The 24091-nt window shown below is 39.5% G+C and overlaps 1 protein-coding gene and 1 long non-coding RNA gene across 2 annotated transcripts in view; one reads left to right on the top strand and one right to left on the bottom strand.

Moving 5' to 3' along the window:
* Positions 1-2304: 2304 nt before the first annotated feature.
* LOC309496545 (zinc finger protein 862-like) lies at positions 2305-5864 on the bottom strand. Its single transcript, XM_082166543.1, has 2 exons — positions 3998-5864; positions 2305-3030 (listed from the first exon to the last, which is right to left on the bottom strand). Exon 1 carries the CDS (start codon positions 5599-5601, stop codon positions 4366-4368), a length of 1236 nt encoding a protein of 411 aa, XP_082022669.1. The 5' UTR covers positions 5602-5864; the 3' UTR covers positions 2305-3030; positions 3998-4365.
* A 4477-nt stretch (positions 5865-10341) lies between these two features.
* Positions 10342-24091, top strand: part of LOC309496565 — a 381708-nt gene continuing 367958 nt past the window's right edge. The window contains exon 1 of the long non-coding RNA XR_014205160.1: positions 10342-11367. This is a non-coding gene — a long non-coding RNA (uncharacterized lncRNA). The remainder of the gene's footprint in view (positions 11368-24091) is intronic.

The raw sequence follows: 24091 nt of genomic DNA, 5'->3' as shown, positions 1-24091 counted from the left end.
AGTGAAGACGACAAAATTTTTGGGTGTCTTTATAGATGATCACCTAAACTTTAAACACCATATTGAATACCTTGTCAAAAAGCTATCAAAATATGTTGGTCTGTTCTTTAAGCTTAGACACCTGCTACCTCACGCAACACTACTTACTCTTTACAAAACCCTCTTTGAACCCCATTTAAATTACTGCAATATTATATCCTACTCACTTAAAAACAATTGAAATTCTACAAAAAAAAAATCATTCGCGCCATATCATGGTCCGATTTCAATGCTCCAACTCGTTCTATTTTCTCTAGGTACGGTTGTTTAAGACTTACTGAATATAATATATTTCACAATGCATGTACTATGTATCAGGTGGTCTTTGGCTTGAATAACAGTTTATGTGAGCTTGTTCCCATCCGCTATCCCCGGCACACTTACCTCACTAGAAACATGCACATCATTACTGGGAAAAAACGGAGATTAAAAAGCACTGGTATGTAGTGTGCCGGGGACCGCGGATTTGGAACGAGCTGGATGAAAATTTGAAAAACTCAAGCTCTATTTTTTCTTTTAAACAAAACCTTAAGAAACAATTACTAAGCCTGTATACATCTTCCTGATGTATGTATTATTTCTCACTCTGCTTGTATTTCAGTATTAATCTTTCAACCTCAAGGTAAACTGTTAAACAAAATTGTATCTGTTAAATGGGATCTCCTACTATTTGTTGTATGAATGAGATGTATGAAATGTATTATATGTTGGCCACACATCTTTCATTTTCTTTCATCCTTGTTTGTCATGGCCCCCGATATAAGCTTTAGATAGCTTCTTTGGGGACCAGTTCACATGCATGATAATTTTTTTGTTCTTTGTTTTATCTCAAGTGCATATGAATATATGTATGTGTATGTGAATAAAATATGTAGACAATGAAAAGTGTAGAAGAGTCTGAGACAAAGTCTCGTTGAAAGAGCAGCCTTCAGCTAAGTGGGCTCTCAGACCATTTTTCAGCGACTGATTAAATCTCTCTACGCCCCCATTTGACTGTGGATGATAGTAAGCTGTTCGTATATGTTTGATCCCTTTGCTTTGGATGTAACTGGTAAACTCAGCAGACACTAGTTGAGGGCCATTGTCTGACGTCAAGGATCTTGGCAGGCCCCAACGAGAAAAGAGAGACTCCAGAAAATCAATAATGGAACTGGATGTGACAGAGCCCACATGTGCAACCTCAGGCCACTTAGAGTGTAGGTCGTAAGCTACTATCAGGAAACGCAAATGATGGGGCACGTCATGTAGTTCTCCACAGATATCTAGTTGAATGTGATCCCAAGGTTGGGTAGGCCAAGGCAAAGACCCCAGTGGCGGCAGGGGTGATGGGCCAGTTTTCCCACTTACAAGACATGGAGTACAGTCCCGTATAAGCTGCTCAATGTCTTTGTCCAACCCAGGCCACCATACGAGATCCCTACAGCGCTGCTTCAATTTGACTATGCCAAGATGGCCCTCGTGCGCCATAGCCAGCACACGGCCTCTGAGCTTAGCAGGGATAATGGCACAGTGTCCACGGGCCAGGCATGTATCATTCCAGCAAGACAATTCATGTTTCACTCTGGCATATGGCTGGAGATCAGTTGCGTCTTGGGCTGGCCAGCCATTTAGGACATGCTCACGTATGGCAGAGAGAGTGGAATCGGCAGCTGACTCCTCTGTGAGTTCCTCCAAGGACACGCAAGCCATGAGTGGTGCATGCACTAGTTGAATAAGATCCTTGTCCTCAATCACATAACAGGAGGCAATGGGCGATGACACAGAACGGGACAGCAAATCGGCTACTACATTATCTCTCCCTGATGTGTACTGTATTGTAAAGTTGTACTGCTGAAGTCGGTCAGTCCAGCGGTACATGCGCAGGGGTTTGTGACCAGAACCGAAAGTAGACATGAGTGCAGTGAGGGCTTGGTGGTCGGTTCGAAGGGTGAATTTTCGACCATAAAGGTAGGCGTGCCAGCGCTCGCAGGCCCATACACAAGCCAGAGCCTCCCTTTCTCCAGCCGAGTACTTTTGTTCTGTCAGGTTGAATGCCCGAGACGCAAAAGCCACAGGACGTTCAATCAGAGTTTCCGCTAGAAAAAAATGGTGCCGGTCAAAGTGACCGGCAGAGGTTTCGTTTTTTCGGACATTTTGATGATATGCCGGTCAAATATCGCCTTTTAATTAGTCAAGTTGAGGAAAACTGGAGGCAGGCTATGTAACTTTGTAACTATGTAAAATGACATAATCAGGCCGTATAGAATGCAACATGTTTATTAGCCTATAATTTCAAATAGACGGAAAAAAACATGAACGTCCGATTGGCGTCAATCAACGCCAATTGTTTTTACTATGGTTTCACATTTCATAGTACAACAAACCAATCCCCCTTCCCCACATAAAATATCTGAATAGTAGCCTATTGTTTTTACTCACGCGAACTTAATTATACACTCTCAGTATGTCTCATTTTATTTGGTAACATTTAAATTGACCACCGTGAAATGACTCCTTGTCAAATGAACTGGAACAAACAAATGACTAGGCCTATAACTTTGTCTCGCGTCATTTTAGGCTACTTTTTACGCTGTTTTGCAGTGTTGAATTGTGCAGCTGCCGACTTAAAATCAAAACTTCCCAGTGTCTCACCACAACTTGCAATGCGCATAAGCCGCGTAACCTTGTTCTCCGCAAGGCGACTTCGCTGCTTCGTCTTGATCCGATTCTGCAGCGAGAACCCCCTCTCTGCAGGAACACTCGAGACAGGGATTACACAGGCTATCTTGGCGAGCTTGGTCCACTCTGGATACACTTCGTTGAAATCACATATGAGGACTTCGCAGGCTGTGGAGAAATGCAATCCTCCATAGCCACGGAGCGCTGTCATGACAGCGAGGGCATCACGTCGCAGGCTTACGGCATCGATAAGAGGAGCGGTGTCCGCAGACTCAATGCTTGTAAAATGGCAAATAATCCTTCTGATCGCTGGTTCTGCATATTCTTGAAGAGCTATAAGATAATATAATAGGTGAGAACGATATTAGAATTATAGGCCTACAAAAAAATGCTGCGCTTATTATAAATAGGCCTGTATGGGTCATTCTATGGAAATGTTCATTTTTCTGTCCCTAGCCTTTACAGAAATATTACACTTAAACACTTTAGGGTTATAATTTCTTTACATTTTAAAATAAAACAATATGTTATTTGAAAAATTACACCTTCTTGAGCCATCAATGTGGCAATATTTGATTTTTATTAATTCTATAAAATTCCAAGCACCACAGAAGTGCTTGTCCCCACAGTCATGTACAGAGGGAAAGTGCTTTATTTTGAGGCCAATAACAGGTTTTTACACCATTTAAAATACAATAATGTATACATACTATCAAATATATTTGATATTATATTTATACTATAAAATATCAACAAAAAAAATGCTGTCACATTAAATACAATGTCACATGTGACATAATAATAATTTTACATCCATTTAATTCTGCTACACTCAAAAGTTAAGATTTAAAGGATTGCATCACTACTTAATTTTAACCGGTTTTCAAATATTTTCATTGTTATAGCAAATACAAGGTTGCGCAAACGAACTAACCTCATTCAAGCACACTTTTAACAAACCTGATTAAAATAAATAAAACATAATCTCCTTATTTGTTGTATTATTATTTTTCGGTAACTCTGACTACATATGCTGAGAAAAAAATTAGAAATAATATTTCATAAAAACCTTTGAAATTGGCAAAGAAGTAAGGTAACACCAGTGACAAAAAAAGGTACATGCCGTCTTTAAATAAATGCACAAAAAATATAAATTGATTTATATTTTTAAAAAATTGTAATCTAATAATGTGGTGTAAGTTTAAATGTTAGAAAAATAAATACATTTTAAGACATCTTGCCATACCAAAAGTGGACGTTTCTGTAGAATGACCCGTATAATAAATCAACAGCTACTTACCACTATGTGTCTGCGGATATCTAGAGGGGTTCAGAAGGGCATCGAGGCAGTGAAGTAGATCCATGCAATCCTCGGGGAACCGATCTTGCAAGGCATCTATCAGATGTTGAACATAGCGTTCCCTGGCTTTTTTGAAAGCTTGAATGGAGCGTTCGCTTGAATTGGTCACTTTGACATCCTTGTATGTGCCGTCTTTAATGTCTGGAATGTCTCCTCTTCTGGACCTGGGACATCTCGTAACTGTGTAAATGGCGCGACAGATGCTTGCACTATTGGTCGGATGCTGGAAAGATTGACGTTGTCTTTCTGAAAAACTAAATTCAGTTTTGTCATCACTGGTAGTAGATCGGCCAGTGCGTGAGTCAGGGCTATGAAGCTGTAGGTCTGGATTTGACCAAGCAGCCCTTGTGCTTGGGTATTTCCTCTTCATTAAGTTCCATGGCCACAGCTGCCCAGTTGTGCTTCATGGCCTCCACAGCCCTGTGTAGGGATAGCCAGCGGACTGCGCACGGCTGCTTGAGGCTGACCATGTCCTCATCACTGAGTGCAGCTGTTAATTGGCGGAGCCGGGTTGTTCTGGTGGCAGAGTGTCTGTAGAAGGAGTACACTGAGGAGATCGTGTTTTTGTAAGCTCTGATGTTTTCCACAGCTTTCGCTGCGTCCAGCGCAGCAAGTGCAGCCCTGTGGGCAACGCAGTGCACCTGAATACAAAAGGGATTCGCTTGCTTAAACAAAGCACCAACCCCACCATGCCTTCCCATCATTACACTTGCACCATCTGAACCCAGGCCAATGACACGGGACAGTGCTATATCCATTTCGCGAAGCACCGCAACAACGCGATCATAAATGCATCTTGCGGTCCCGGAGTCCACATCATAATTTCCAAGAAAGCATGTCTCCACCTTTCCTTTTATTTCCAGCTTTAGATATACGATTAACTTTTTGTTCACAGTGATATTTACAGTTTCGTCAATTATTATTCCAATGAAGTCACTGTTTTTCAGTTTTTCACGGATCTGTTCCACCACGACGTGTTCTAATGCCCTCTCCATATCATCCACAGAGTCGCTGTGGCAATAAATGCCATCGGTGGTGACAAAATCTGGAGCCTCGAGAGCTTGCAGTAGCTCAGTCTGTGCTACAAAATGGTTAGATGGGAGATCATGTTTTGCCATGTGGAATACAATTTTGAGCTGAGAGCATAGTTTTTTCTTAGAAGTTTCCGTGGCCTTGTCACAGTGGCCTTTCATCGCAACCTGCTGTGGCATTAAATTGAGCGCCGCAACATGGTCATTGCTCTGACTATGTTCAATGAGAGCAGACATTCTCAAATTATTCGACCCTCTTGTGAATCCGTTGCGTCGTCCTGCCTTTTCGCAGTGCGAACAGAACATTTTTTCGTTACCATCGACTACCTCACATCTTAGCCATGGGAACTTGTCACTCCATTCCGACCGATACGCCCTACACTTCGGCTTTTTCTCCGGTGGTGGTGGAGCTGTCTGGACATCTGAGGCTTCAGGCGTTCCTGATTCACCATCGTCCGTCGCGTCTGGCCTCTGAAAAAAGCTTTTAAGGCTAGTCTGCCTGGGCCTGGCCATATTTGAAATGTCTCACTCGTTGTTTAGGTCTATTACAGCCGTTTTAGGCGTGCGCTTTATTTGAAATGCAGCATACGATGTTGTTTATAAACTTTCAAACGGTAGAGCCTGTTCCTTTATAACATAGCCAAAGGTCGGTGTATTTTTTGCTTTTTTTTAGGCTTATTCTCAAATTCAGATTGTGTTAGGGGGGCGGGATTATTAGGCAATTTTAATCGGACAATTTGACCGGAGAGATTTAATTTTGTCGGACATTTCATTTTTTTCCCGGCCAATGTCGGGCAATTACCGGACAACGGAAACCCTGCGTTCAATGCCGTTCTGGAGTTGTGAAAGAACAGCGCCAGCGGCATTAGCTGAAGCATCACACGTGACCAGTGTGGGGCAGTCGAGGCTGAAGTGGGCTAAAACAGGGGGGCTCGTCAACAGTTCCTTGAGTGTGCGCACAGCATTTGAACAGTCTGAAGACCAGGTCCAAGGGGCATCCTTTTTCAGCAACTGGCGGAGAGGGTGCGTAATAGCGGAGTACTGAGGCAGGAAACACATATAGTATGTTGTCATCCCCAGAAACGAAGCGACTTGCGCTGCGGATGAAGGCTCTGGCACCCGATGTATAGCCTCAATATTGGAGTGCAGTGGTGAAAGCCCCTCAGCTGAAACATGAAAACCAACGAAATCAACCTCTGGAACTGCAAATAAGCATTTCTCCACATTAACCCCCTGAGGTCGGCAAACGCGCCCCCGCGTTTTGCTGGATTTTCTTCACATTGTAGCACAATAAACTTAAATTACTCCGTCATTTATGGTCATACAGAAAAAAGAAATATAAAAAAAGAATCTGTGATATTTCTACTTTTGTATGTGCCCACTTACAATCAAATCAAAACATTGTGCTTTTGTAAAATAAAGAAAATAAATAGGGTGTGCGTTCTGCCTCTCCGTCGCGGTGAACTTTTTTTTCTTGAGCACGCCTATAAACTGAAACAAAACTCAGCGAATACTTGTCACACATAGAGCCATATACCTTTATACACATTTAAGTGTGTACTTTTAAATGATCGGATTCAAACTGAAAACAAATATTCTCTGTTTAAGTAATTTGTATAAAACCAACAGGATGTCCAGTATCTCAAACGCTTGCTAATTACTTTTAATTCGACCACGCCCACTCGCGCAAAAGTGATTCACATGCAAATCGTCCACATGGAATGCGAACGCCCTCGTTACCTCAAACACAAAACACCAAAAAACTTCACAAGTCTCTGCTTTTCGTCGAGTTTGGAAGACACGTCTGAGCTTACATTGGATTTACCCCCAGAAGAAGAAGAACTCGATTTGAAGACAAGAAAGATGTAAGGTAAGAAATTCTTACTTATTAGTTTATGGTATTGTTGCATAAACTTCACATTGCATTTGAACTGTTGCTAGATATATGGTGAATATTATACTATTTAGACCCGTGTTTACTGTTAACCCTCTGAGGTCTGAGGGGTTTTTGGGGTCCTTGAGATGTTCTGACATGCCCTGACATTTGTGCTTTTTTCAGTTGCTTATAAACATATTAATGGCAAAGGTATAATTACACTCTATTTAGCACAAACAGGGCTACCATAATATGTGAGCAACATGCATGTACATGTTTGTATTTTTGAGAGAATAATGTTTATGCATGGTTATTGAAAAAACTAAAAACTAAAGTTTCTGAAATAAGGCCACAAAACACATACTAAATACGTGTCAATAAGACTTTTGACTAATTGATGTCTTTGCCTAGAGTTTTTTCTTCAAAATGATGTGAAAATCATCCTGCCCTTATCATTCACATAACACAATACATTGATTTAACCCTCTGGAGTCTGAGCGTTTTTTTGGGCCCTGGGGGTGTTCTGACATGCCCTGACATTTGTGCTTTTTTCAGTTGCTTATAAACATATTAATGGCAAAGGTGTAAATTCACTCTATATAGCACAAACAGGACTACAATAATATGTGAGCCACATGTATGTACATGTTTTCATTTTTGAGAGAATAATGTTTATGCGTGGTTATCGAAAAAACTAAAAATTAAAATTTTTGAAATAAGACCACAAAACACATACTAAATATGTGGCAATAAGACTTTTGACTTATGGATGTCGTCGCCTATAGTTTTTTCTTCAAAATTATGTGAAAATAGTCTTGCTTTATCGTTCACATAAAACCATACATTGATTTAAATTGATGTAAAACAGGTTTTGCTTGGAAAGCCAATATGCGAGGGGGCGTGAACGAGGAGTGGTTTACACCTTAGAATACACCCACTCTGCATAATGATGAGCCATTCACTCAGGTGTGACACTGACTGAGCCACAATGAAAGGACAAAAGATATATTTAGAAGAAGACTTATATTGACCATTTAAGATTTTGCTTACATCTATCTTGTAAATATGTTTTGCTATTTTATTAAAATGGTTACAATTACAACAATAATTACAATTTCAACAATATTTCAAGTGTACTCTTTCTTTGTAAAAAAAAATGATTATAGGCCCTACATTTTATCTATGTATTCATTAGTTTGAATATAACCAACATTGGAACAGCTAACATCTTAGTTGATGACTTTATTTTTGACAAAAATCGTATTTTATATATAGAAATGGCTAAACAAAAGCTTATTTGATGTGGCAGTATATTCTACAGTAAAAACTGTACCCAAATCTACTAAACAAAATGTTGTCTTTCATATTTCGTCTGACTGTAACGTTGTTTTCATGAAATATTAGGGCATATTGTTAATTTGCAGTTTAATACGTTGCTTATACAAATAGCCTACATTTTATTTCAACATTCAGTCGATGTTTACTTATCTCAGTATAGCAATACAGTTTGCTAAAACATCATCATTCATTCACACACGCGATTTAAATTTAAACTGTCTTTGCCAGCTGTGGTAAACAGCGCGCATTCATGCCGTTTATTCATTCATAAACAGAAACCCACGTGAAGAAATTCACGTGAGAAGGAAAAAACTTACTTGTATTCCTCAGCTCGCTCCTCGATATACCCGCACTTCTGAGGGACATTTTCGATTAGTATTATTCCTCACAGCGCTGCAAGACGGTGTAAACAATGATCTAAATAAACGTGTGTGTTTTCTCGAGCTGATGGGGGCGTTCACAGGATTGCCTCAGCCATTTGCGTTTGAATAGCGCGCGCTCTCCGTGGGCGGGGCCGATTATAACGTAATGAGATGAGATGAGCTCGACTGGAATCGCTCTCTTTTAATACAGATTTCACAAGATGAGAATAATTGTTTTTTTATATAAATGACTTCATTTAAAAGAAGAGAATTCAAGCTTCATGACTGTCTGTCTGTATGTCTGTTTGACTGAGTATTCGCTGAGTTATTGTTAATTTTCGGACGCGTTTCAGAATGGACTTCACTGGCAGAGAGAAGGCAGAACTCGCTTCGTGTTTATTTTTCTTTATTTGGCAAAAAGCACAACACTTTGTTTTTATTGTGAGTATACACAAAAATAATACACATTTAACAGAATCGATTGATGTATGAAACTCCTATGGAAAATCAAAGTCAACAGAGTATTTATGAGTTTCTTTTACACTAATAAAAAAAAAGCGAGCTGGTATCGCCGGCGATACCGTAGACCTCAGGGGGTTAAATCTTGTAAAACACTTTTTGTTTGTAAAGGCAATATGCGCAAGGGGCGTCAACCATTCAACAGCATCATGCATATGTAGTGGTTCACACCTTAGGAGACAATGGGGCCCGCATACTTAATGAGCCATTCATTCAGGTGTGTCACCTATAGCCACAAGAAAGAATGCAAGAGCAATATATATACAGTATATATATATATATATATATATATATATATATATATATATATATATATATATATATATTCTACCAAATTGGTTCACAGTTGGAAGCATGTCAATTTTTTTTTATTTTTTTTACAAATTTTGCTTGCAAATTGTATAATATCCAAGGAAAACATGTCTATTAATTGTGCAGTTAATTCTCATACTGTATTTTCAGTTTTGGAATATGTATCCTCTCCCCAAATTTGTCAATAATAAAACACAATAAAAATTATTTAAAGAAAATGCTTATATTTACCTTTTAAAATGTGTTTACATCTACCTTGTAAATATATATTTTTTTATTAAAAAGGTTACAATTACAACAACAACTGAAGTGTAATCTTTCTTTGTAAAAACTAAAGTATACATTTTATCATACATATTTCAAACTTCGAATATAGCCTACATTGACAAAACATACTATATTTAACATATTAGCAAAAATTGGCAAACAAAAGCTTATTTGAGGTGGCAGATATTTTACAGTAAAAATGTGTAATCTATCCAAAACTAATCAACGAAATGTTGTCTTTCATATGTCTGTAACATAGGTCTTTCGTTTTTATTATAAGGAATATAAATGTTAATTTGCAGTTTAATACGTTGCTTATACAAATACATTTTATTTCAACATATTTCAATCGATTTTACTCAGTATAGCAAAATAGTTTGCTAAAAGCAGATCATTTATTCACACACAGAAACGAAATTCAAATTTAAACCGTCTTTTTGCGAGTTGTGGTAAACAGCGCATCTCTGCGTTTATTCATTCACACAGCAACGCGATTTACTTGAGAATGAAAAAAAAAACTTACTACATTATTCCATCCGTTGCTCCTCGAAATACCAGCACTTCTGAGGTACGTTTTCCATTATTATTATTCCTCACAGCGCTGCGAGACAGTGTAGACAACTACACTTATCTGAATAAACTTGATGTGTTTTCTCGAGCTGATATGGGGGCGTTCACAGTTTGTATGGGATCGTCTCAGTCATTTGCGTTTGAATAGCGCGCGCTCTCCGTGGGCGTGGCCGATTATAACGTAATGAGATGAGATGAGCTCGACTGGAATCGCTCTCTTTTAATACAGATTTCACAAGATGAGAATATTTGTTTTTTATATAAATTACTTCATTTAAAAGAAGAGAATTCAAGCTTCATGCCTGTGTGTCTGTATGCCTGTTTGACTGAGTATTCGCTCAGTTATTGTTCATTTTCGGACGCGTTTCAGAATGGACTTCACTGGCAGAGAGAAGGCAGAACTCGCTTCGTGTTTATTTTTCTTTATTTGGCAAAAAGCACAACACTTTGTTTTTATTGTGAGTATACACAAAAATAATACACATTTAACAGAATCGATTGATGTATGAAACTCCTATGGAAAATCAAAGTCAACAGAGTATTTATGAGTTTCTTTTACATTGATAAAAAAAAAGCGAGCTGGTATCGCCGGCGATACCGTAGACCTCAGGGGGTTAAATACTGTTTGTGGATATCTGCTAACATAGATATGTATAACCATAATGTTTAATATTTTGGAGCGCGATCGCGTTTGAATGTATCATATTTTGGAGCGCGCTGTGGGTTTGAATGTATCATATTTTGGAGCGCGATCGCGTTTGAAAGGAAAAATGCACCAAACATTAGGCTTTATGTTTTTACTATTATCTCATTTCATATCATCATAACGAATGGAAACATTTGAAGTAACATAAGATAATCAATATATTTTTCTCTAGCATTGTTACTGAAATCTTTTGGAAGATTTATAGGCTGCTATAGGTTATTGTTATAATTATTTTATGCAGTACTGCACATAGCTTATGCCTACAAGGTACAACAAACATGGTGTTCATTATATTATATATTGTTGGAAACATTTGTGTGTGTGTGTGTGTGTGTGTGTATTCTGTGAATTTTAAAAAGCTATTTTAACCAGAAAAATCTAAAATGTATTCCCAAAATCGTGCAGGCCTAGTTTCTCTTGATACCAGTATGTTCACTTTTTTTCTTTTCTTTCAGGGACCAGATGCAACTGAGTCCTGCTGACTTCAACATTCACATGAGTCTCTGTACATGAACATGGTAAAGTGAAAATCAAACACCTTGGAAATGAAAGGTATGTACAATGTTTTTAGGAATGGCACAAAGGTCTCTGTCTTTGGATCATTGTTTTCAATGTGCTCTTTTGTCATTTGTTGTGTATTTTTGGATTATGTTGTGTTGTAAATAAATCCAAACGATCTAAAAGCCATTCTTTTTTAAATCTCCTCATTCTTTGTGCAAGGTTGCTCTGAATGACAGGGCCTGATAGCTCCTAATAGGGCAGTTAGGGGAGTGTCTTTGTCTTTCTCAGGTGTTGAAGGCTTACATATTCATGAGATGATCACACCTCTTCGCATATGGCTTTCTCACACAAAACACATTGTAACGACAATGACTATGACATGCGGTCACATGCTGTTCAAATTAGTAAATCCTGATCTCCAAACAGACAACGAGTGTCATGGCGTCTCCAAGTCTGCTTGAACGGTCAAAATTGCATCTTTGTGGCTCCCCCGAGGGACATTTGAGTCACATAAGGAAACCCTGTTTTCTTAGAATCCCCTCTAAAACCCCCATTTCAGCATGGACTCCCTGTGACTTTTCACAGACTCGTGACATTCCACACACACATACACACACACACACACACACACACACACACACACACACACACACACACACACACACACACACACACACACACACCAACATCCTTTAATGTATGTAACTCAGACATGTATCTGAACTTCCTGTATGTCAAGTCAAGTCAAGTCAAGTTTATTTGTATAGCGCTTTTCACAATACAGATTGCATCAAAGCAGCTTCACAGTATTAAATTAAAATAATACAACAAAGTTTGTTTCAAGAGGAATTTATTGATTGATAAAATTAAATTAAATATCCCCAAAATATCCCCAACTGAGCAAGCCAAAGGCAACAGTGGCAAGGAACCGAAAAACTCCATCAAGTGACCTAATGGTGTCCTAAAACTCCATCAGGTGCCTTAATGGAGAAAAAAAACCTTGGGAGAACCCAGGCTCAGTCGGGGGCCAGTTCTCCTCTGGCATTGGATAGAGGCCGGATTGTAGTTTGAACTGTAGGATTATATGAATGCCTGGCTGAAGAGATGCGACTTTAATCTAGTTTTAAACTGGGAGAGCGAGTCTGAGCAACGAACAGTATCAGGAAGACTATTCCAGAGTTTTGGAGCCAAATGTGAAAATGCTCTCCCTCCTTTGGTGGTTCTGGATATCCTAGGTATGACCAAAAGCCTTGAATTTAGTGATCTCAAAGAGCGCGATGGATTATAGGGCGATAGAAGATCCGTTAAATAGACTGGAGCTAAGCCGTTTAGGGCTTTATAAGTCAGTAGCAATACCTTGTAATTAATACGGAACTTTATAGGTAACCAATGCAGTGATGATAAAATCGGTGTTATATGATCATATTTTCTTGATCTCGTAAGAACTCTAGCGGCGGCATTTTGGACTAACTGTAGCTTGTTTATTGAGGATGCAGGACAACCAGCTAATAAAGCATTACAGTAATCCAGTCTCGAGGTCATGAATGCATGAACTAACTTTTCTGCATCAGAAACTGATAGCATATTACGTAGCTTAGCAATGTTTCTAAGGTGGAAAAAGGCTGTTTTTGTAACATAAGAAATATGATTTTCAAAAGACAGGTTGCAATCGAGTATAACACCCAGGTCTTTTACTGTAGAGGATAAAGTAACAGGACATCCTATGATGTTAAAGTTGTATTGTGCGAGGTTTTGTGGGCGGTTTTTTGAACCGATAAGTATTACCTCTGTCTTGTCTGGATTTAATAAAAGAAAATTACGCGTCATCCAATCTTTTATATCTTTAACACACTCTGTCAATTTGGAAAATGTAGCGTTTTCATCCGGCCGTGATGAAATATATATTTGAGTGTCATCAGCATAACAATGGAAACTAATTCCATGTTTCCTTATAATATTTCCAAGTGGCATCATATATATTGAAAATAACAGAGGGCCTAATACAGATCCCTGCGGCACTCCATAGTTTACTGGAGTTATGATCGATTTTTCTCCATTTAAATAGACAAAATGGTAGCGGTCAGATAGGTATGATTTGAACCAGCTTAGTGCTTGTCCTTGAACACCAGTATAATTTTGTAGTCGATCTAAGAGTATTGTGTGATCTATAGTATCGAACGCAGCACTAAGATCAAGTAAAACTAGTATTGAGATACAGCCTTGGTCAGAAGCTAAAAGTAAATCATTTGTGATTTTAACGAGCGCAGTTTCAGTGCTATGATGCGGTCTGAATCCAGACTGAAACTTTTCATAGATATCATTTTGTTGCAAGAAAGAGCCCAGTTGAGCGGACACCACTTTTTCTAATATTTTAGACATAAATGGAAGATTTGAAATGGGTCTATAATTTGCTAGATTATTATGATCTAATTGTGGTTTCTTAATGAGAGGTTTTATAACTGCCAGTTTAAATGTTCTTGGAACATGACCTAAAGATAAAGACGAGTTAATAATATTGAGGAGAGGCTCTTCCACTACAGATAACACTTCTTTCAGTAGTTTAGTTGGTATAGGATCTAATAAACATGTTGTTGTTTTAGATGAAGTGATAAGTTTATTTAACTCTTTTTGTTCTATAGTTGTAAAGCACTGTAATTGTTCTTTCGGGGTGATAATTGAAGCTGAATTGTAAGGCGCGATTGAAGATTGAACGTTTATAATTGTGGTTCTGATGCTTTCTATTTTCTCAGTGAAGAAGTTCATGAAATCATTACTACTGAACTGTAACGGGATATTTTGTTCGGGTGACGTCTGTTTATTTGTTAGTCTAGCCACGGTGTTAAATAGAAACCTTGGATTGTTTTGGTTGTTTTCTATTAGTTTGCGGAGGTGCTCAGCCCTGGCAGCTTTTAGGGCCTTTTTATAACGTGACATACTGTCTTTCCACGCGATTCTAAAGACCTCTAAATTAGTTTGTTTCCATTTACGCTCTAAAATACGGGTTTCTCTCTTTAAAACATGCGTAGTATTGTTATACCATGGTGCTTTATTTTTCTCTCTGACCTTTTTTAATTTAATAGGTGCAACCACATCCAATGTTCTAGAGAGAATGGTGCTCATAGTGCTAGTTAGTTCTTCTAGTTCATCTGTTTGTTTGGGTTCAGGCAGCAGCTGAGACAGATTAGATAAGCAATTTGAGAAATTATCTATGGTGGATGGGAGGATTGTTCTGCCTGGTTGATAACGCGACGCCGCATGACATATTACAGCAGTACGTAATATGCAAGTTACCATGTAGTGATCAGTGACTTCATCACTTTGTGGAATGATATCTATATCGGTTGGATCGGTTCCGTGTGATATAATTAAATCGAGTGTATGATTAAGACGATGAGTTGGTCCGGTGACGTTTTGCTTGACCCCAAATGAATTTAATAAATCTGTAAACGCAGCTCCTAACGCATCATTTGGATTATCTACGTGTATGTTAAAATCTCCAACAATTAATGCTTTATCGACATTGACTAATAGGTCTGAGAGAAAATCTGCAAACTCTTTTAGGAAATCAGCGTAAGGCCCTGGCGGTCTATATACGGTAGCCAAGGCTAGAGATAATAGTGATGTTTTTCTAACATCTAAGAGCGTAACATTTAGTACAAGTACTTCAAATGAAATAAACTTATAACCCGTTTTCTGAGTAACATTTAGAATATCTTTATAAATGGTTGCAACACCTCCGCCACGGCCAATCAGACGGGGCTCATGCTTATAACAGTATCCAGGAGGAGTAGACTCATTAATACCGAAATAATCATTTGGTTTAAGCCAGGTTTCAGTAAGGCAAAGTACATCGAAGCTATTATCTGTGACTATTTCATTTACAATAACTGCCTTAGGTGTGAGTGATCTAATGTTTAGAAGACCTAGCTTTAGAAATAGTTTTTGTTTACTAATAGCAACATTTTCTGTTTTAATAACAATTAGATTTTTCCTAGATCCTGCATTAGATTTATTATTTGATCTCACTAAACGAGGAATAGACACGGTTTCTATGCAATGTTCTACACTAGTATTTATATCAGTTGAATTGGTGCAGCAGAGACTATGATTTGGACTTTTGGTTACTAGTCAAAGGGTATTTAACATTTTGGAGATGTTATCTGACAGAAGATCCGCTCCGAATCTGCTTGGGTGTAAGCCATCAGCACGGAAAAGCCTAGGACGCTCCCAAAACAGATTCCAATTATTTACAAAGAGCAGTTTCTGCTCATTGCACCATGACATTAACCATTCATTTAGCGCAAATAATCTGCTGAACTTTTCATGCCCTAGTCGGTACGTGGGAAGCGGTCCTGACACAATGATCGTTGTTTCAGGCGATGTGCTGCGTACCGTATCGATTAGATTCCTGAAGTCTTTCTTCAGAATCTCCGTCTGGCGCAGCCTGATGTCGTTCACTCCCGCGTGCAGGACCACAGTTCCGACGCGCTCGTCACCGTTCAGGATCTCGGGAACGCGAGCAGCGATTTCAGAAACACGAGCACCAGGGAAGCAGTGACTTTGCACCTTACTTGTACCTAACGTAGCGTGTACGTGCCGAACGATGGAATCGCCGATGATCACAGCATCGCGTTCTGTTTCGCGTAGAGGGGAGAAGCGGTTTTGTGTCGATAACTCGAAAACCGGGAGGGTCGGAGAAAGTCTTGGTCTAAACCTGACTCGCGTCTTCCGCTGCGGAACCACCCAGGCTTCGTGGTGGCGTGTTGGAGCCGGAGTGAACGAGACCATGGCTGATTGCGACCGATGCTGAGGAACGCACGGAGTAGACGCGGTCGGAGTCAGCGGGTTAGTAACGTTAAACACTGATTTGTGTGCGTCGGCGCGTGATGTTTCAATAGCCAAACACCGGTCTCTCAGCTCGGCCTGTCTCAATAAAAGGTTGTGGATCTGTTTCTCAACAGCTTCCAGCTCAGACTGCAGTGCGTGAAGCTCAAATGTGTCCTCACCTGCACCAAGCGGTAGACTACTTACATCTGATATATTCGCCATTTTAACAGATGGACAGTGAGTTAGCAACGAAGCTACCAGTGATGCTATCAATATTAATACTAATTTATATTATAAGTTTGTTTGTAAATGAGTGTGGAGAAGACGCGTTCAGCCGTATGTATGTGTGATTAATGTTGTTTTGATCATATAGTTATGATCTTCGAATGTTTGGATCTGAAATGTATTTTTGAAGAATGTTCTCCCAGTAGAATCGCATCCCGTAACCCGAGCTCATTGGCAGGTCATAAAATTTGACCACAGAGCTATCCAGCCCTATGCATGAGATAACAGGGTCGCAACATTCCAACACACACACCTACAAACACACTCTGGACTGTGAAACAGAAACCCCCTACAGAAAAGGACTTTTACCCATAAAGTCACTCTTAAAGGTACTAAATATATATACATTTGTGTGTTAAGAGGTGTGTGTAAACCATAGGAAAGCATATGTCCTATTTGTAACATTAATAGAACCACTATTGCCTATACAAATGCATAATAATGTATCTTTGCATGGCTACAATGCCTAGATTCTATTTTTGATATCTCTGTAATCCTCTCCAGCTAACGGAGTTGAATTCCGATAGCAGAATTCAGTGATGCGCATTGTTTTATAAGTTCATATGTCTGGAGAAAATCCTCTCAAGTTAAAGTCAATCATGACTCATTCGAGTGGGCGTGTCTAACCGGACAAAGGAATCTTCCCGCTCGAAAAATCTCGACAGCTGATTCGTCCTACACGAAGGAGGGGACGGCACAGTAGACACTGATAAAAGTCCAGACCTTCAGTTAACTCGTTCTCTTATCGCTTCCTCTCTTATCGCTTCCAACTCAACTTCCTCTCTTCGGACCTTCTTCTCCCCGGCGCAGCGCTTCTCCAAGGAACATCTGAAGGAGGCCCTGGCCTTCTCCATCGAACGAACCCATGTTCGAGTCGTAACAGCCGGTCTTTGCAACTAAGATTTCCAGCCTCTCCCATCCCGGGAGACGAATCTGAACTTTCTCGGTAACGTTAAATTCAAGTGAGCCTTTACATCGTTTTGCGAAACGACCCAGAAGACAAAGCTAGACGCAAACCAGCCGGACACGCGCACGCGCGCTTCCCCTTTTCAGCATCACACTGAAAGAGTACCACATCTCGCAAGTATCTTTCTCTCTAACAGCTGATTCCTGGTGTTTAGCTTGTAGGTCTGTGAATTAAGTTACCCTCTATCTCGTAACTCTTTATTTCTTTCTTTCTTTCTTTCTTTCATGTCATTCATTCCGATCACGTCATGTTTGTTTAAATGTTTATTTGTTTTATCGTTTGCATTTTACGTACGTTTATATTTGTAGCTTATAATCTCTAGCGTGTGCCATTTTATTAATAAACCCATTTATACTTTTAACTGTCTCTGTGTTTGAAAACCCACTTTTTATAAAGTCAATGAAACAAAAGATCTATAAAGCTACAGGCTCTATATTATAAAACTACTTTGAGTAGTTTTAATTTATAAACCCAAAGAGGTTTTGTCTTCGTGGCCAGAAGATAAACTTTCTTGGAGTTTTGGAAACAGGAATACTTCTTCTTAACTGTGATAGTCTTACACTTATTCGCGGGACGAATAACGGATACGAAACCAGTTACAGAACGAGGCATTTCCTATAATTGATAAAGTAAATGCATATGCGATTTATGAATTATGACCATGATTCATAAATATTAATATTGCCAAAATTCCCTATATTCTTGAGCTAATTCGCATTAACCCAGAGGCATTTACCTTACAACATCTTAGAAATTTTAAATCAATATATTGTCTTATCTGAATGAGCAGTTTTGGAGCAAATATTCTAGGCTACGTGATACAATTTTCAAAAGTCTTGTGAAGAAATAATCAGTATGGGTTTCATGGCCTTATTTCAGTCAAGTCAAGTCAAGTCAAGTTTATTTGTATAGCGCTTTTCACAATACAGATTGTATCAAAGCAGCTTCACAGTATTAAATTAAAATAATACAATAAAGTTTGTTTCAAGAGGAATTTATTGATTGATATAATTAAATTAAATATCCCCAAAATATCCCCAACTGAGCAAGCCAAAGGCAACAGTGGCAAGGAACCGAAAAACTCCATCAAGTGACCTAATGGTGTCCTAAAACTCCATCAGGTGACCTAATGGAGAAAAAAACTTTGGGAGAACCCAGGCCTTATTTCAGTGACAATTTTTTTTTGTATTTTCACAAACCACGCATAAATGACATTATCTCAAAACTACAAACTTTTACATACATGCTGCTGATATATTATTGTAGCAAGAGTTTGTGCTAATACAGTGTAATAAGACTTTAGCCATGACAATGTCACAAGTAACAGAAATAAGCACAAATGTCAGAGTATGTCAGAACACCTCCAGGGCCCAGAAAACAGCTCAGACCTCAGAGGGTTAAGTGTCAGATTATGTTGGCTGAGGGCAGCAAAAGTGTCCTTTAAACGTCGTTCATGAATCACTGCGTTTGGGGCATGGACAATGATATCATCAAGGTAGATGGCAATGCCAGGGACGCTGGCCAGGATGGTGGACATGATTTTCTGGAAACAGCTAGGGGCCGAACTGAGTCCAAAAGGCATCCTCGTATAACGGAATACACCAACATGCGTAACAAAAGCAGTACGATTTCTGCTGTCTGGGTGAAGCGGGACCTGGAGATAACCTTGGCGTAAGTCAAGTTTGGAAAAAATAGTCGAGCCGTGAAAGTGTGTGGTCAACTCCTCGATTGTCGGCAGAGGGTAGCGATCTGGGATTACTGCTTTATTGACAGCTCTTAAGTCCACACAAACTCTCAGGCCGCCAGATTTTTTTTTAGCCACCGTCAGATTGGACACCCATGGGGAGGCGTCGACAGGTTCGATGATGCCCTCTGCTTGCAGATTTTTGAGTTCTGCTGTAACGTCCTCACGCAAAGCCAGCGGAATGCGGCGAAGCGGGTGAATTACTGGTTTCACCGTGGGATCCAAGAGAGGTTGGTGAGTGAAAGCAGTTAAGCACCCAAGGCCTTCAAACAGCGTTGGCCATTCTAGTTGCCAGGGACAACTCACAGTTAGAATTTGAGCCCCCTTGTTGTCCAGCAGAGAAAACCCCAGACTCGAAAACAGGTCCAGTCCGAGGATATTGCTGCCATGGCGCGTAATGTGGAATGGAAAGTTGGACAAAGCCTTATTGCCATACAGGACATGCGCATGTATAAGACCGATAACGTTGATTGTGGAACTTCCATATCCGAACAAATTCAGTGAGGGCGGCTGGAGGGGCAAGTGTTGCAGGAAACGTTCATAAGTGGCCATATTGAGTAGCGAGACTTTAGCCCCTGTGTCCAGTAGCAGGGGAATACAAGAGTCTGCTATATTAACAGCGCATGTAGAAAATCCTGCTGAATTGGTGTTGATTGAATGGATAATAGCAGGGTTTGTAGCATTAGCACGTAGGTTTCGTTGTGTAGGTGCTTGAACTGGAGCAGACCGACACCATTTTGCAAAATGGTTCAGCTTTTGACAGCGTCGGCATGTTTGTCCCCGTGCCGGACAGTCGAGGGCACGTGAGGAGTGTCTAGTGGAGCCACAATTTCCACATCGGCGCTGACCTTGAGGGCATGCATATTGTATGTCTGCACTCGAAGATATATCTGCCTCTGCCCCGTGAACTTGTGTGCATTCTTGTATCACACTTACATTCGAGTCGTGTGCCATGTTTAATTTAGTAGCGCACTGAGAAGCAGACTCGATTTGTGAGGCCAGATTTACAGCTTTCTCTAACGTGAGATCATCATCTTCCAATAGCAGCCGCTCCCGATTTTTTCAATTAACTGATCTCGTATCATCTCCTCTGATAAAGCACCAAAACCGCACGGTTTTGCCAACCCCCTTAAGTCTGCGACATATTGAGCAATCGACTCACCAGCGCGCTGTCTGCGCTGTCGGAACTGCAGCCGTTTCAGCAGGAGACTCTGTTTTTTTTCAAAGTGTCGGTCCAACAGTGTGATCGCAGCAGCGTAATCATCCGCATCTCCGAGTGTGCGAAACACACGCTGTCCTTCGGCTCCGAGACAGTGGAGGAGTATGGCCATTTTCTGCTTCGTCGGGACAGCTAGAGTTCTCAACGGGCCTGAAAATTACAACCCGACCCGACCCGGCCCGTGGCTTTTAAAGCCCGGACCCGATGTAACCCGACACATCAACATGAATTATCTGCCCGAACCCGGCCCGCGGCCCGACGCCGCGTCGCAATTTTTTTTCTCATACACGTAATTATCATGACCAGCAGACGCGAATTCAAATCAACCTTTAACCCCCTGAGGTCTACGGTATCGCCGGCGATACCAGCTCGCTTTTTTTTTATTAGTGTAAAAGAAACTCATAAATACTCTGTTGACTTTGATTTTCCATAGGAGTTTCATACATCAATCGATTCTGTTAAATGTGTATTATTTTTGTGTATACTCACAATAAAAACAAAGTGTTGTGCTTTTTGCCAAATAAAGAAAAATAAACACGAAGCGAGTTCTGCCTTCTCTCTGCCAGTGAAGTCCATTCTGAAACGCGTCCGAAAATTAACAATAACTCAGCGAATACTCAGTCAAACAGACATACAGGCACACAGGCATGAAGCTTGAATTATCTTCTTTTAAATGAAGTAATTTATATAAAAAGCTAATATTCTCATCTTGTGAAATCTGTATTAAAAGAGAGCGATTCCAGTCGAGCTCATCTCATCTCATTACGTTATAATCGGCCCCGCCCACGGAGAGCGCGCGCTATTCAAACGCAAATGGCTGAGGCAATCCTGTGAACGCCCCCATCAGCTCGAGAAAACACACAAGTTTATTTAGATCATTGTTTACACCGTCTCACAGCGCTGTGAGGAATAATACTAATGGAAAATGTCCCTCAGAAGTGCGGGTATATCGAGGAGCGAGCTGAGGAATACTAGTAAGTTTTTTCCTTCTCACGTGAATTTCTTCACGTGGGTTTCTGTTTATGAATGAATGAACGGCACAGATGCGCGCTGTTTACCACAGCTGGCAAAGACAGTTTAAATTTAAATCGCGTGTGTGAATGAATGATGATGTTTTAGCAAACTGCATTGCTATACTGAGATAAGTAAACATCGACTGAATGTTGAAATAAAATGTAGGCTATTTGTATAAGCAACGTATTAAACTGCAAATTAACAATATGCCCTAATATTTCATGAAAACAACGTTACAGTCAGACGAAATATGAAAGACAACATTTTGTTGACTAGATTTGGGTACAGTTTTTACTGTAGAATATACTGCCACATCAAATAAGCTTTTGTTTAGCAATTTCTATATATAAAATACTATTTTTGTCAAAAATAAAGTCATCAACTAAGATGTTAGCTGTGCCAATGTTGGTTATATTCAAACTAATGAATACATAGATAAAATGTAGGCCTAATCATTTTTTTTACAAAGAAAGAGTACACTTGAAATATTGTTGAAATTGTAATTATTGTTGTAATTGTAACCGTTTTAATAAAATAGCAAAACATATTTACAAGATAGATGTAAGCAAAATCTTAAATGGTCAATATAAGTCTTCTTCTAAATATATCTTTTGTCATTGCATTGTGGCTCAGTCAGTGTCACACCTGAGTGAATGGCTAATTATGCAGAGTGGGTGTATTCTAAGGTGTAAACCACTCCTCGTTCACGCCCCCCTCGCATATTGGCTTTCCAAGCAAAACCTGTTTTACATCAATTTAAATCAATGTATGGTTTTATGTGAACGATAAAGCAAGACTATTTTCACATAATTTTGAAGAAAAAACTATAGGCGAGGACATCCATTAGTCAAAAGTCTTATTGCCACATATTTAGTATGTGTTTTGTGGCCTTATTTCAAAAACTTTAATTTTTAGTTTTTTCGATAACCACGCATAAACATTATTCTCTCAAAAATGAAAACATGTACATACATGTGGCTCACATATTATTGTAGTCCTGTTTGTGCTATATAGAGTGAATTTACACCTTTGCCATTAATATGTTTATAAGCAACTGAAAAAAGCACAAATGTCAGAGCATGTCAGAACACCCCCAGGGCCCAAAAAAACGCTCAGACTCCAGAGGGTTAATGTTCACGCACGCCTTTTAACAATACAAACAACTTAAACAATAAACTTTAAATATATAAATAGGCTGTAGTAGCGACGGTGAATTCACCTGCGGCAAGTTTACTTTTCACCAACTCCATCCTCTTCTCCAGGCTAAAGGCGTGCACGCAGCGGCGTCTGCCCCCGCCCCTCTCCATGATGCACGTTGCACGCAGCAGCCAGACTTTCTTTACGGTGAACAGCAGCGATGATTAATAAATGTTTTTGTTTTTTTACTGAGCGGAAAAGATTAAGCCTGAGGTCCGACCCGAACCGAGTCATTTGCTTATATTTTCGACCCAGAACCCGGCCCGAACCCGCGGGTCCCGTCGGGTTTGTCGGGCCGACCCGACCCGTTGAGCACTCTAGGGACAGCATCGAGACCCATTGCTAAAAGGTACGTTTCAAAGGACGTTTTCCATTGCTCCCATGGGACCGTGGGCTCGCCGGGATGGGGCAAAAAAGGGTTCGGGGGAGATAACGACAGTGTGGGCCAGTCATCTGCCATTCTCGTGGCCAAATGTTATGTCTGTAAATACGACTCGTACTGGAGTTTTCTTTAGTTATTTTTATTGAGCTCTCGAACGCCTCACATCTCCCGAACAGTTCCAAAAAACCTTCATAACACTCACGTCACTTCCCGTTCCCCCAACCCTTAAAGTAACCGCGCTCATTCTATCTTATTAATGTAACAAACATATTATTTTAACTAAACATCAGATTATTAGACTAATTAACTATGCAACAAACATATTTAAAATAAAAATAAATAGTGATTCTGACGGACTGTCAACAAAAATAATCAATATACAGAATAAGTCAAACTGATTATTTTTAATGTGATTTTATGATATTTTGTTCTTTTTGAGCATGACAGAAGACAGAAAATCATGAGCTGACATGACAGTTAAAAAAGAATGAGTGAATTTCCATTTTTTTGGTCAGGTTATTCCTTTAAATCTTAATTCTGGACTTCTAACATCTTATTCATCAAGTGATTGATGAATCCTTTATAATTAGTAAAAAGACAAATTTTGTCCAGATTTTGTCTTTGCACAGTCACGTCTGCTTTATATCACCTACTAAAAAGGCAAACAATTCAATATTATCTTCTAACATGAGTGTGACCGAAAACTACATTTCTTTAACGTGTTGCATCAGTTCTCTGGTAGCTGCTGACTCTTTTCTAAGTTTGCATATGTATATGTAGTTTTTAGTTTGCATGAGCATGTGTAGTTTGCTTCATATGCAGTTTTAAAACATCTAATATAAGCAACAGTGGACAATTGGATATTTTAATATTATTTCTCAATATGTGAACATGACTGAAATTAAATATTTTCATTA

Source organism: Leuciscus leuciscus (assembly GCF_965113295.1).
Source record: "Leuciscus leuciscus genome assembly, chromosome: 4".
NCBI lineage: Eukaryota > Metazoa > Chordata > Actinopteri > Cypriniformes > Leuciscidae > Leuciscus > Leuciscus leuciscus.
The sequence above is the reverse complement of the archived record's forward strand: the minus strand, read 5'-3'. Positions and strand labels throughout refer to the sequence as shown.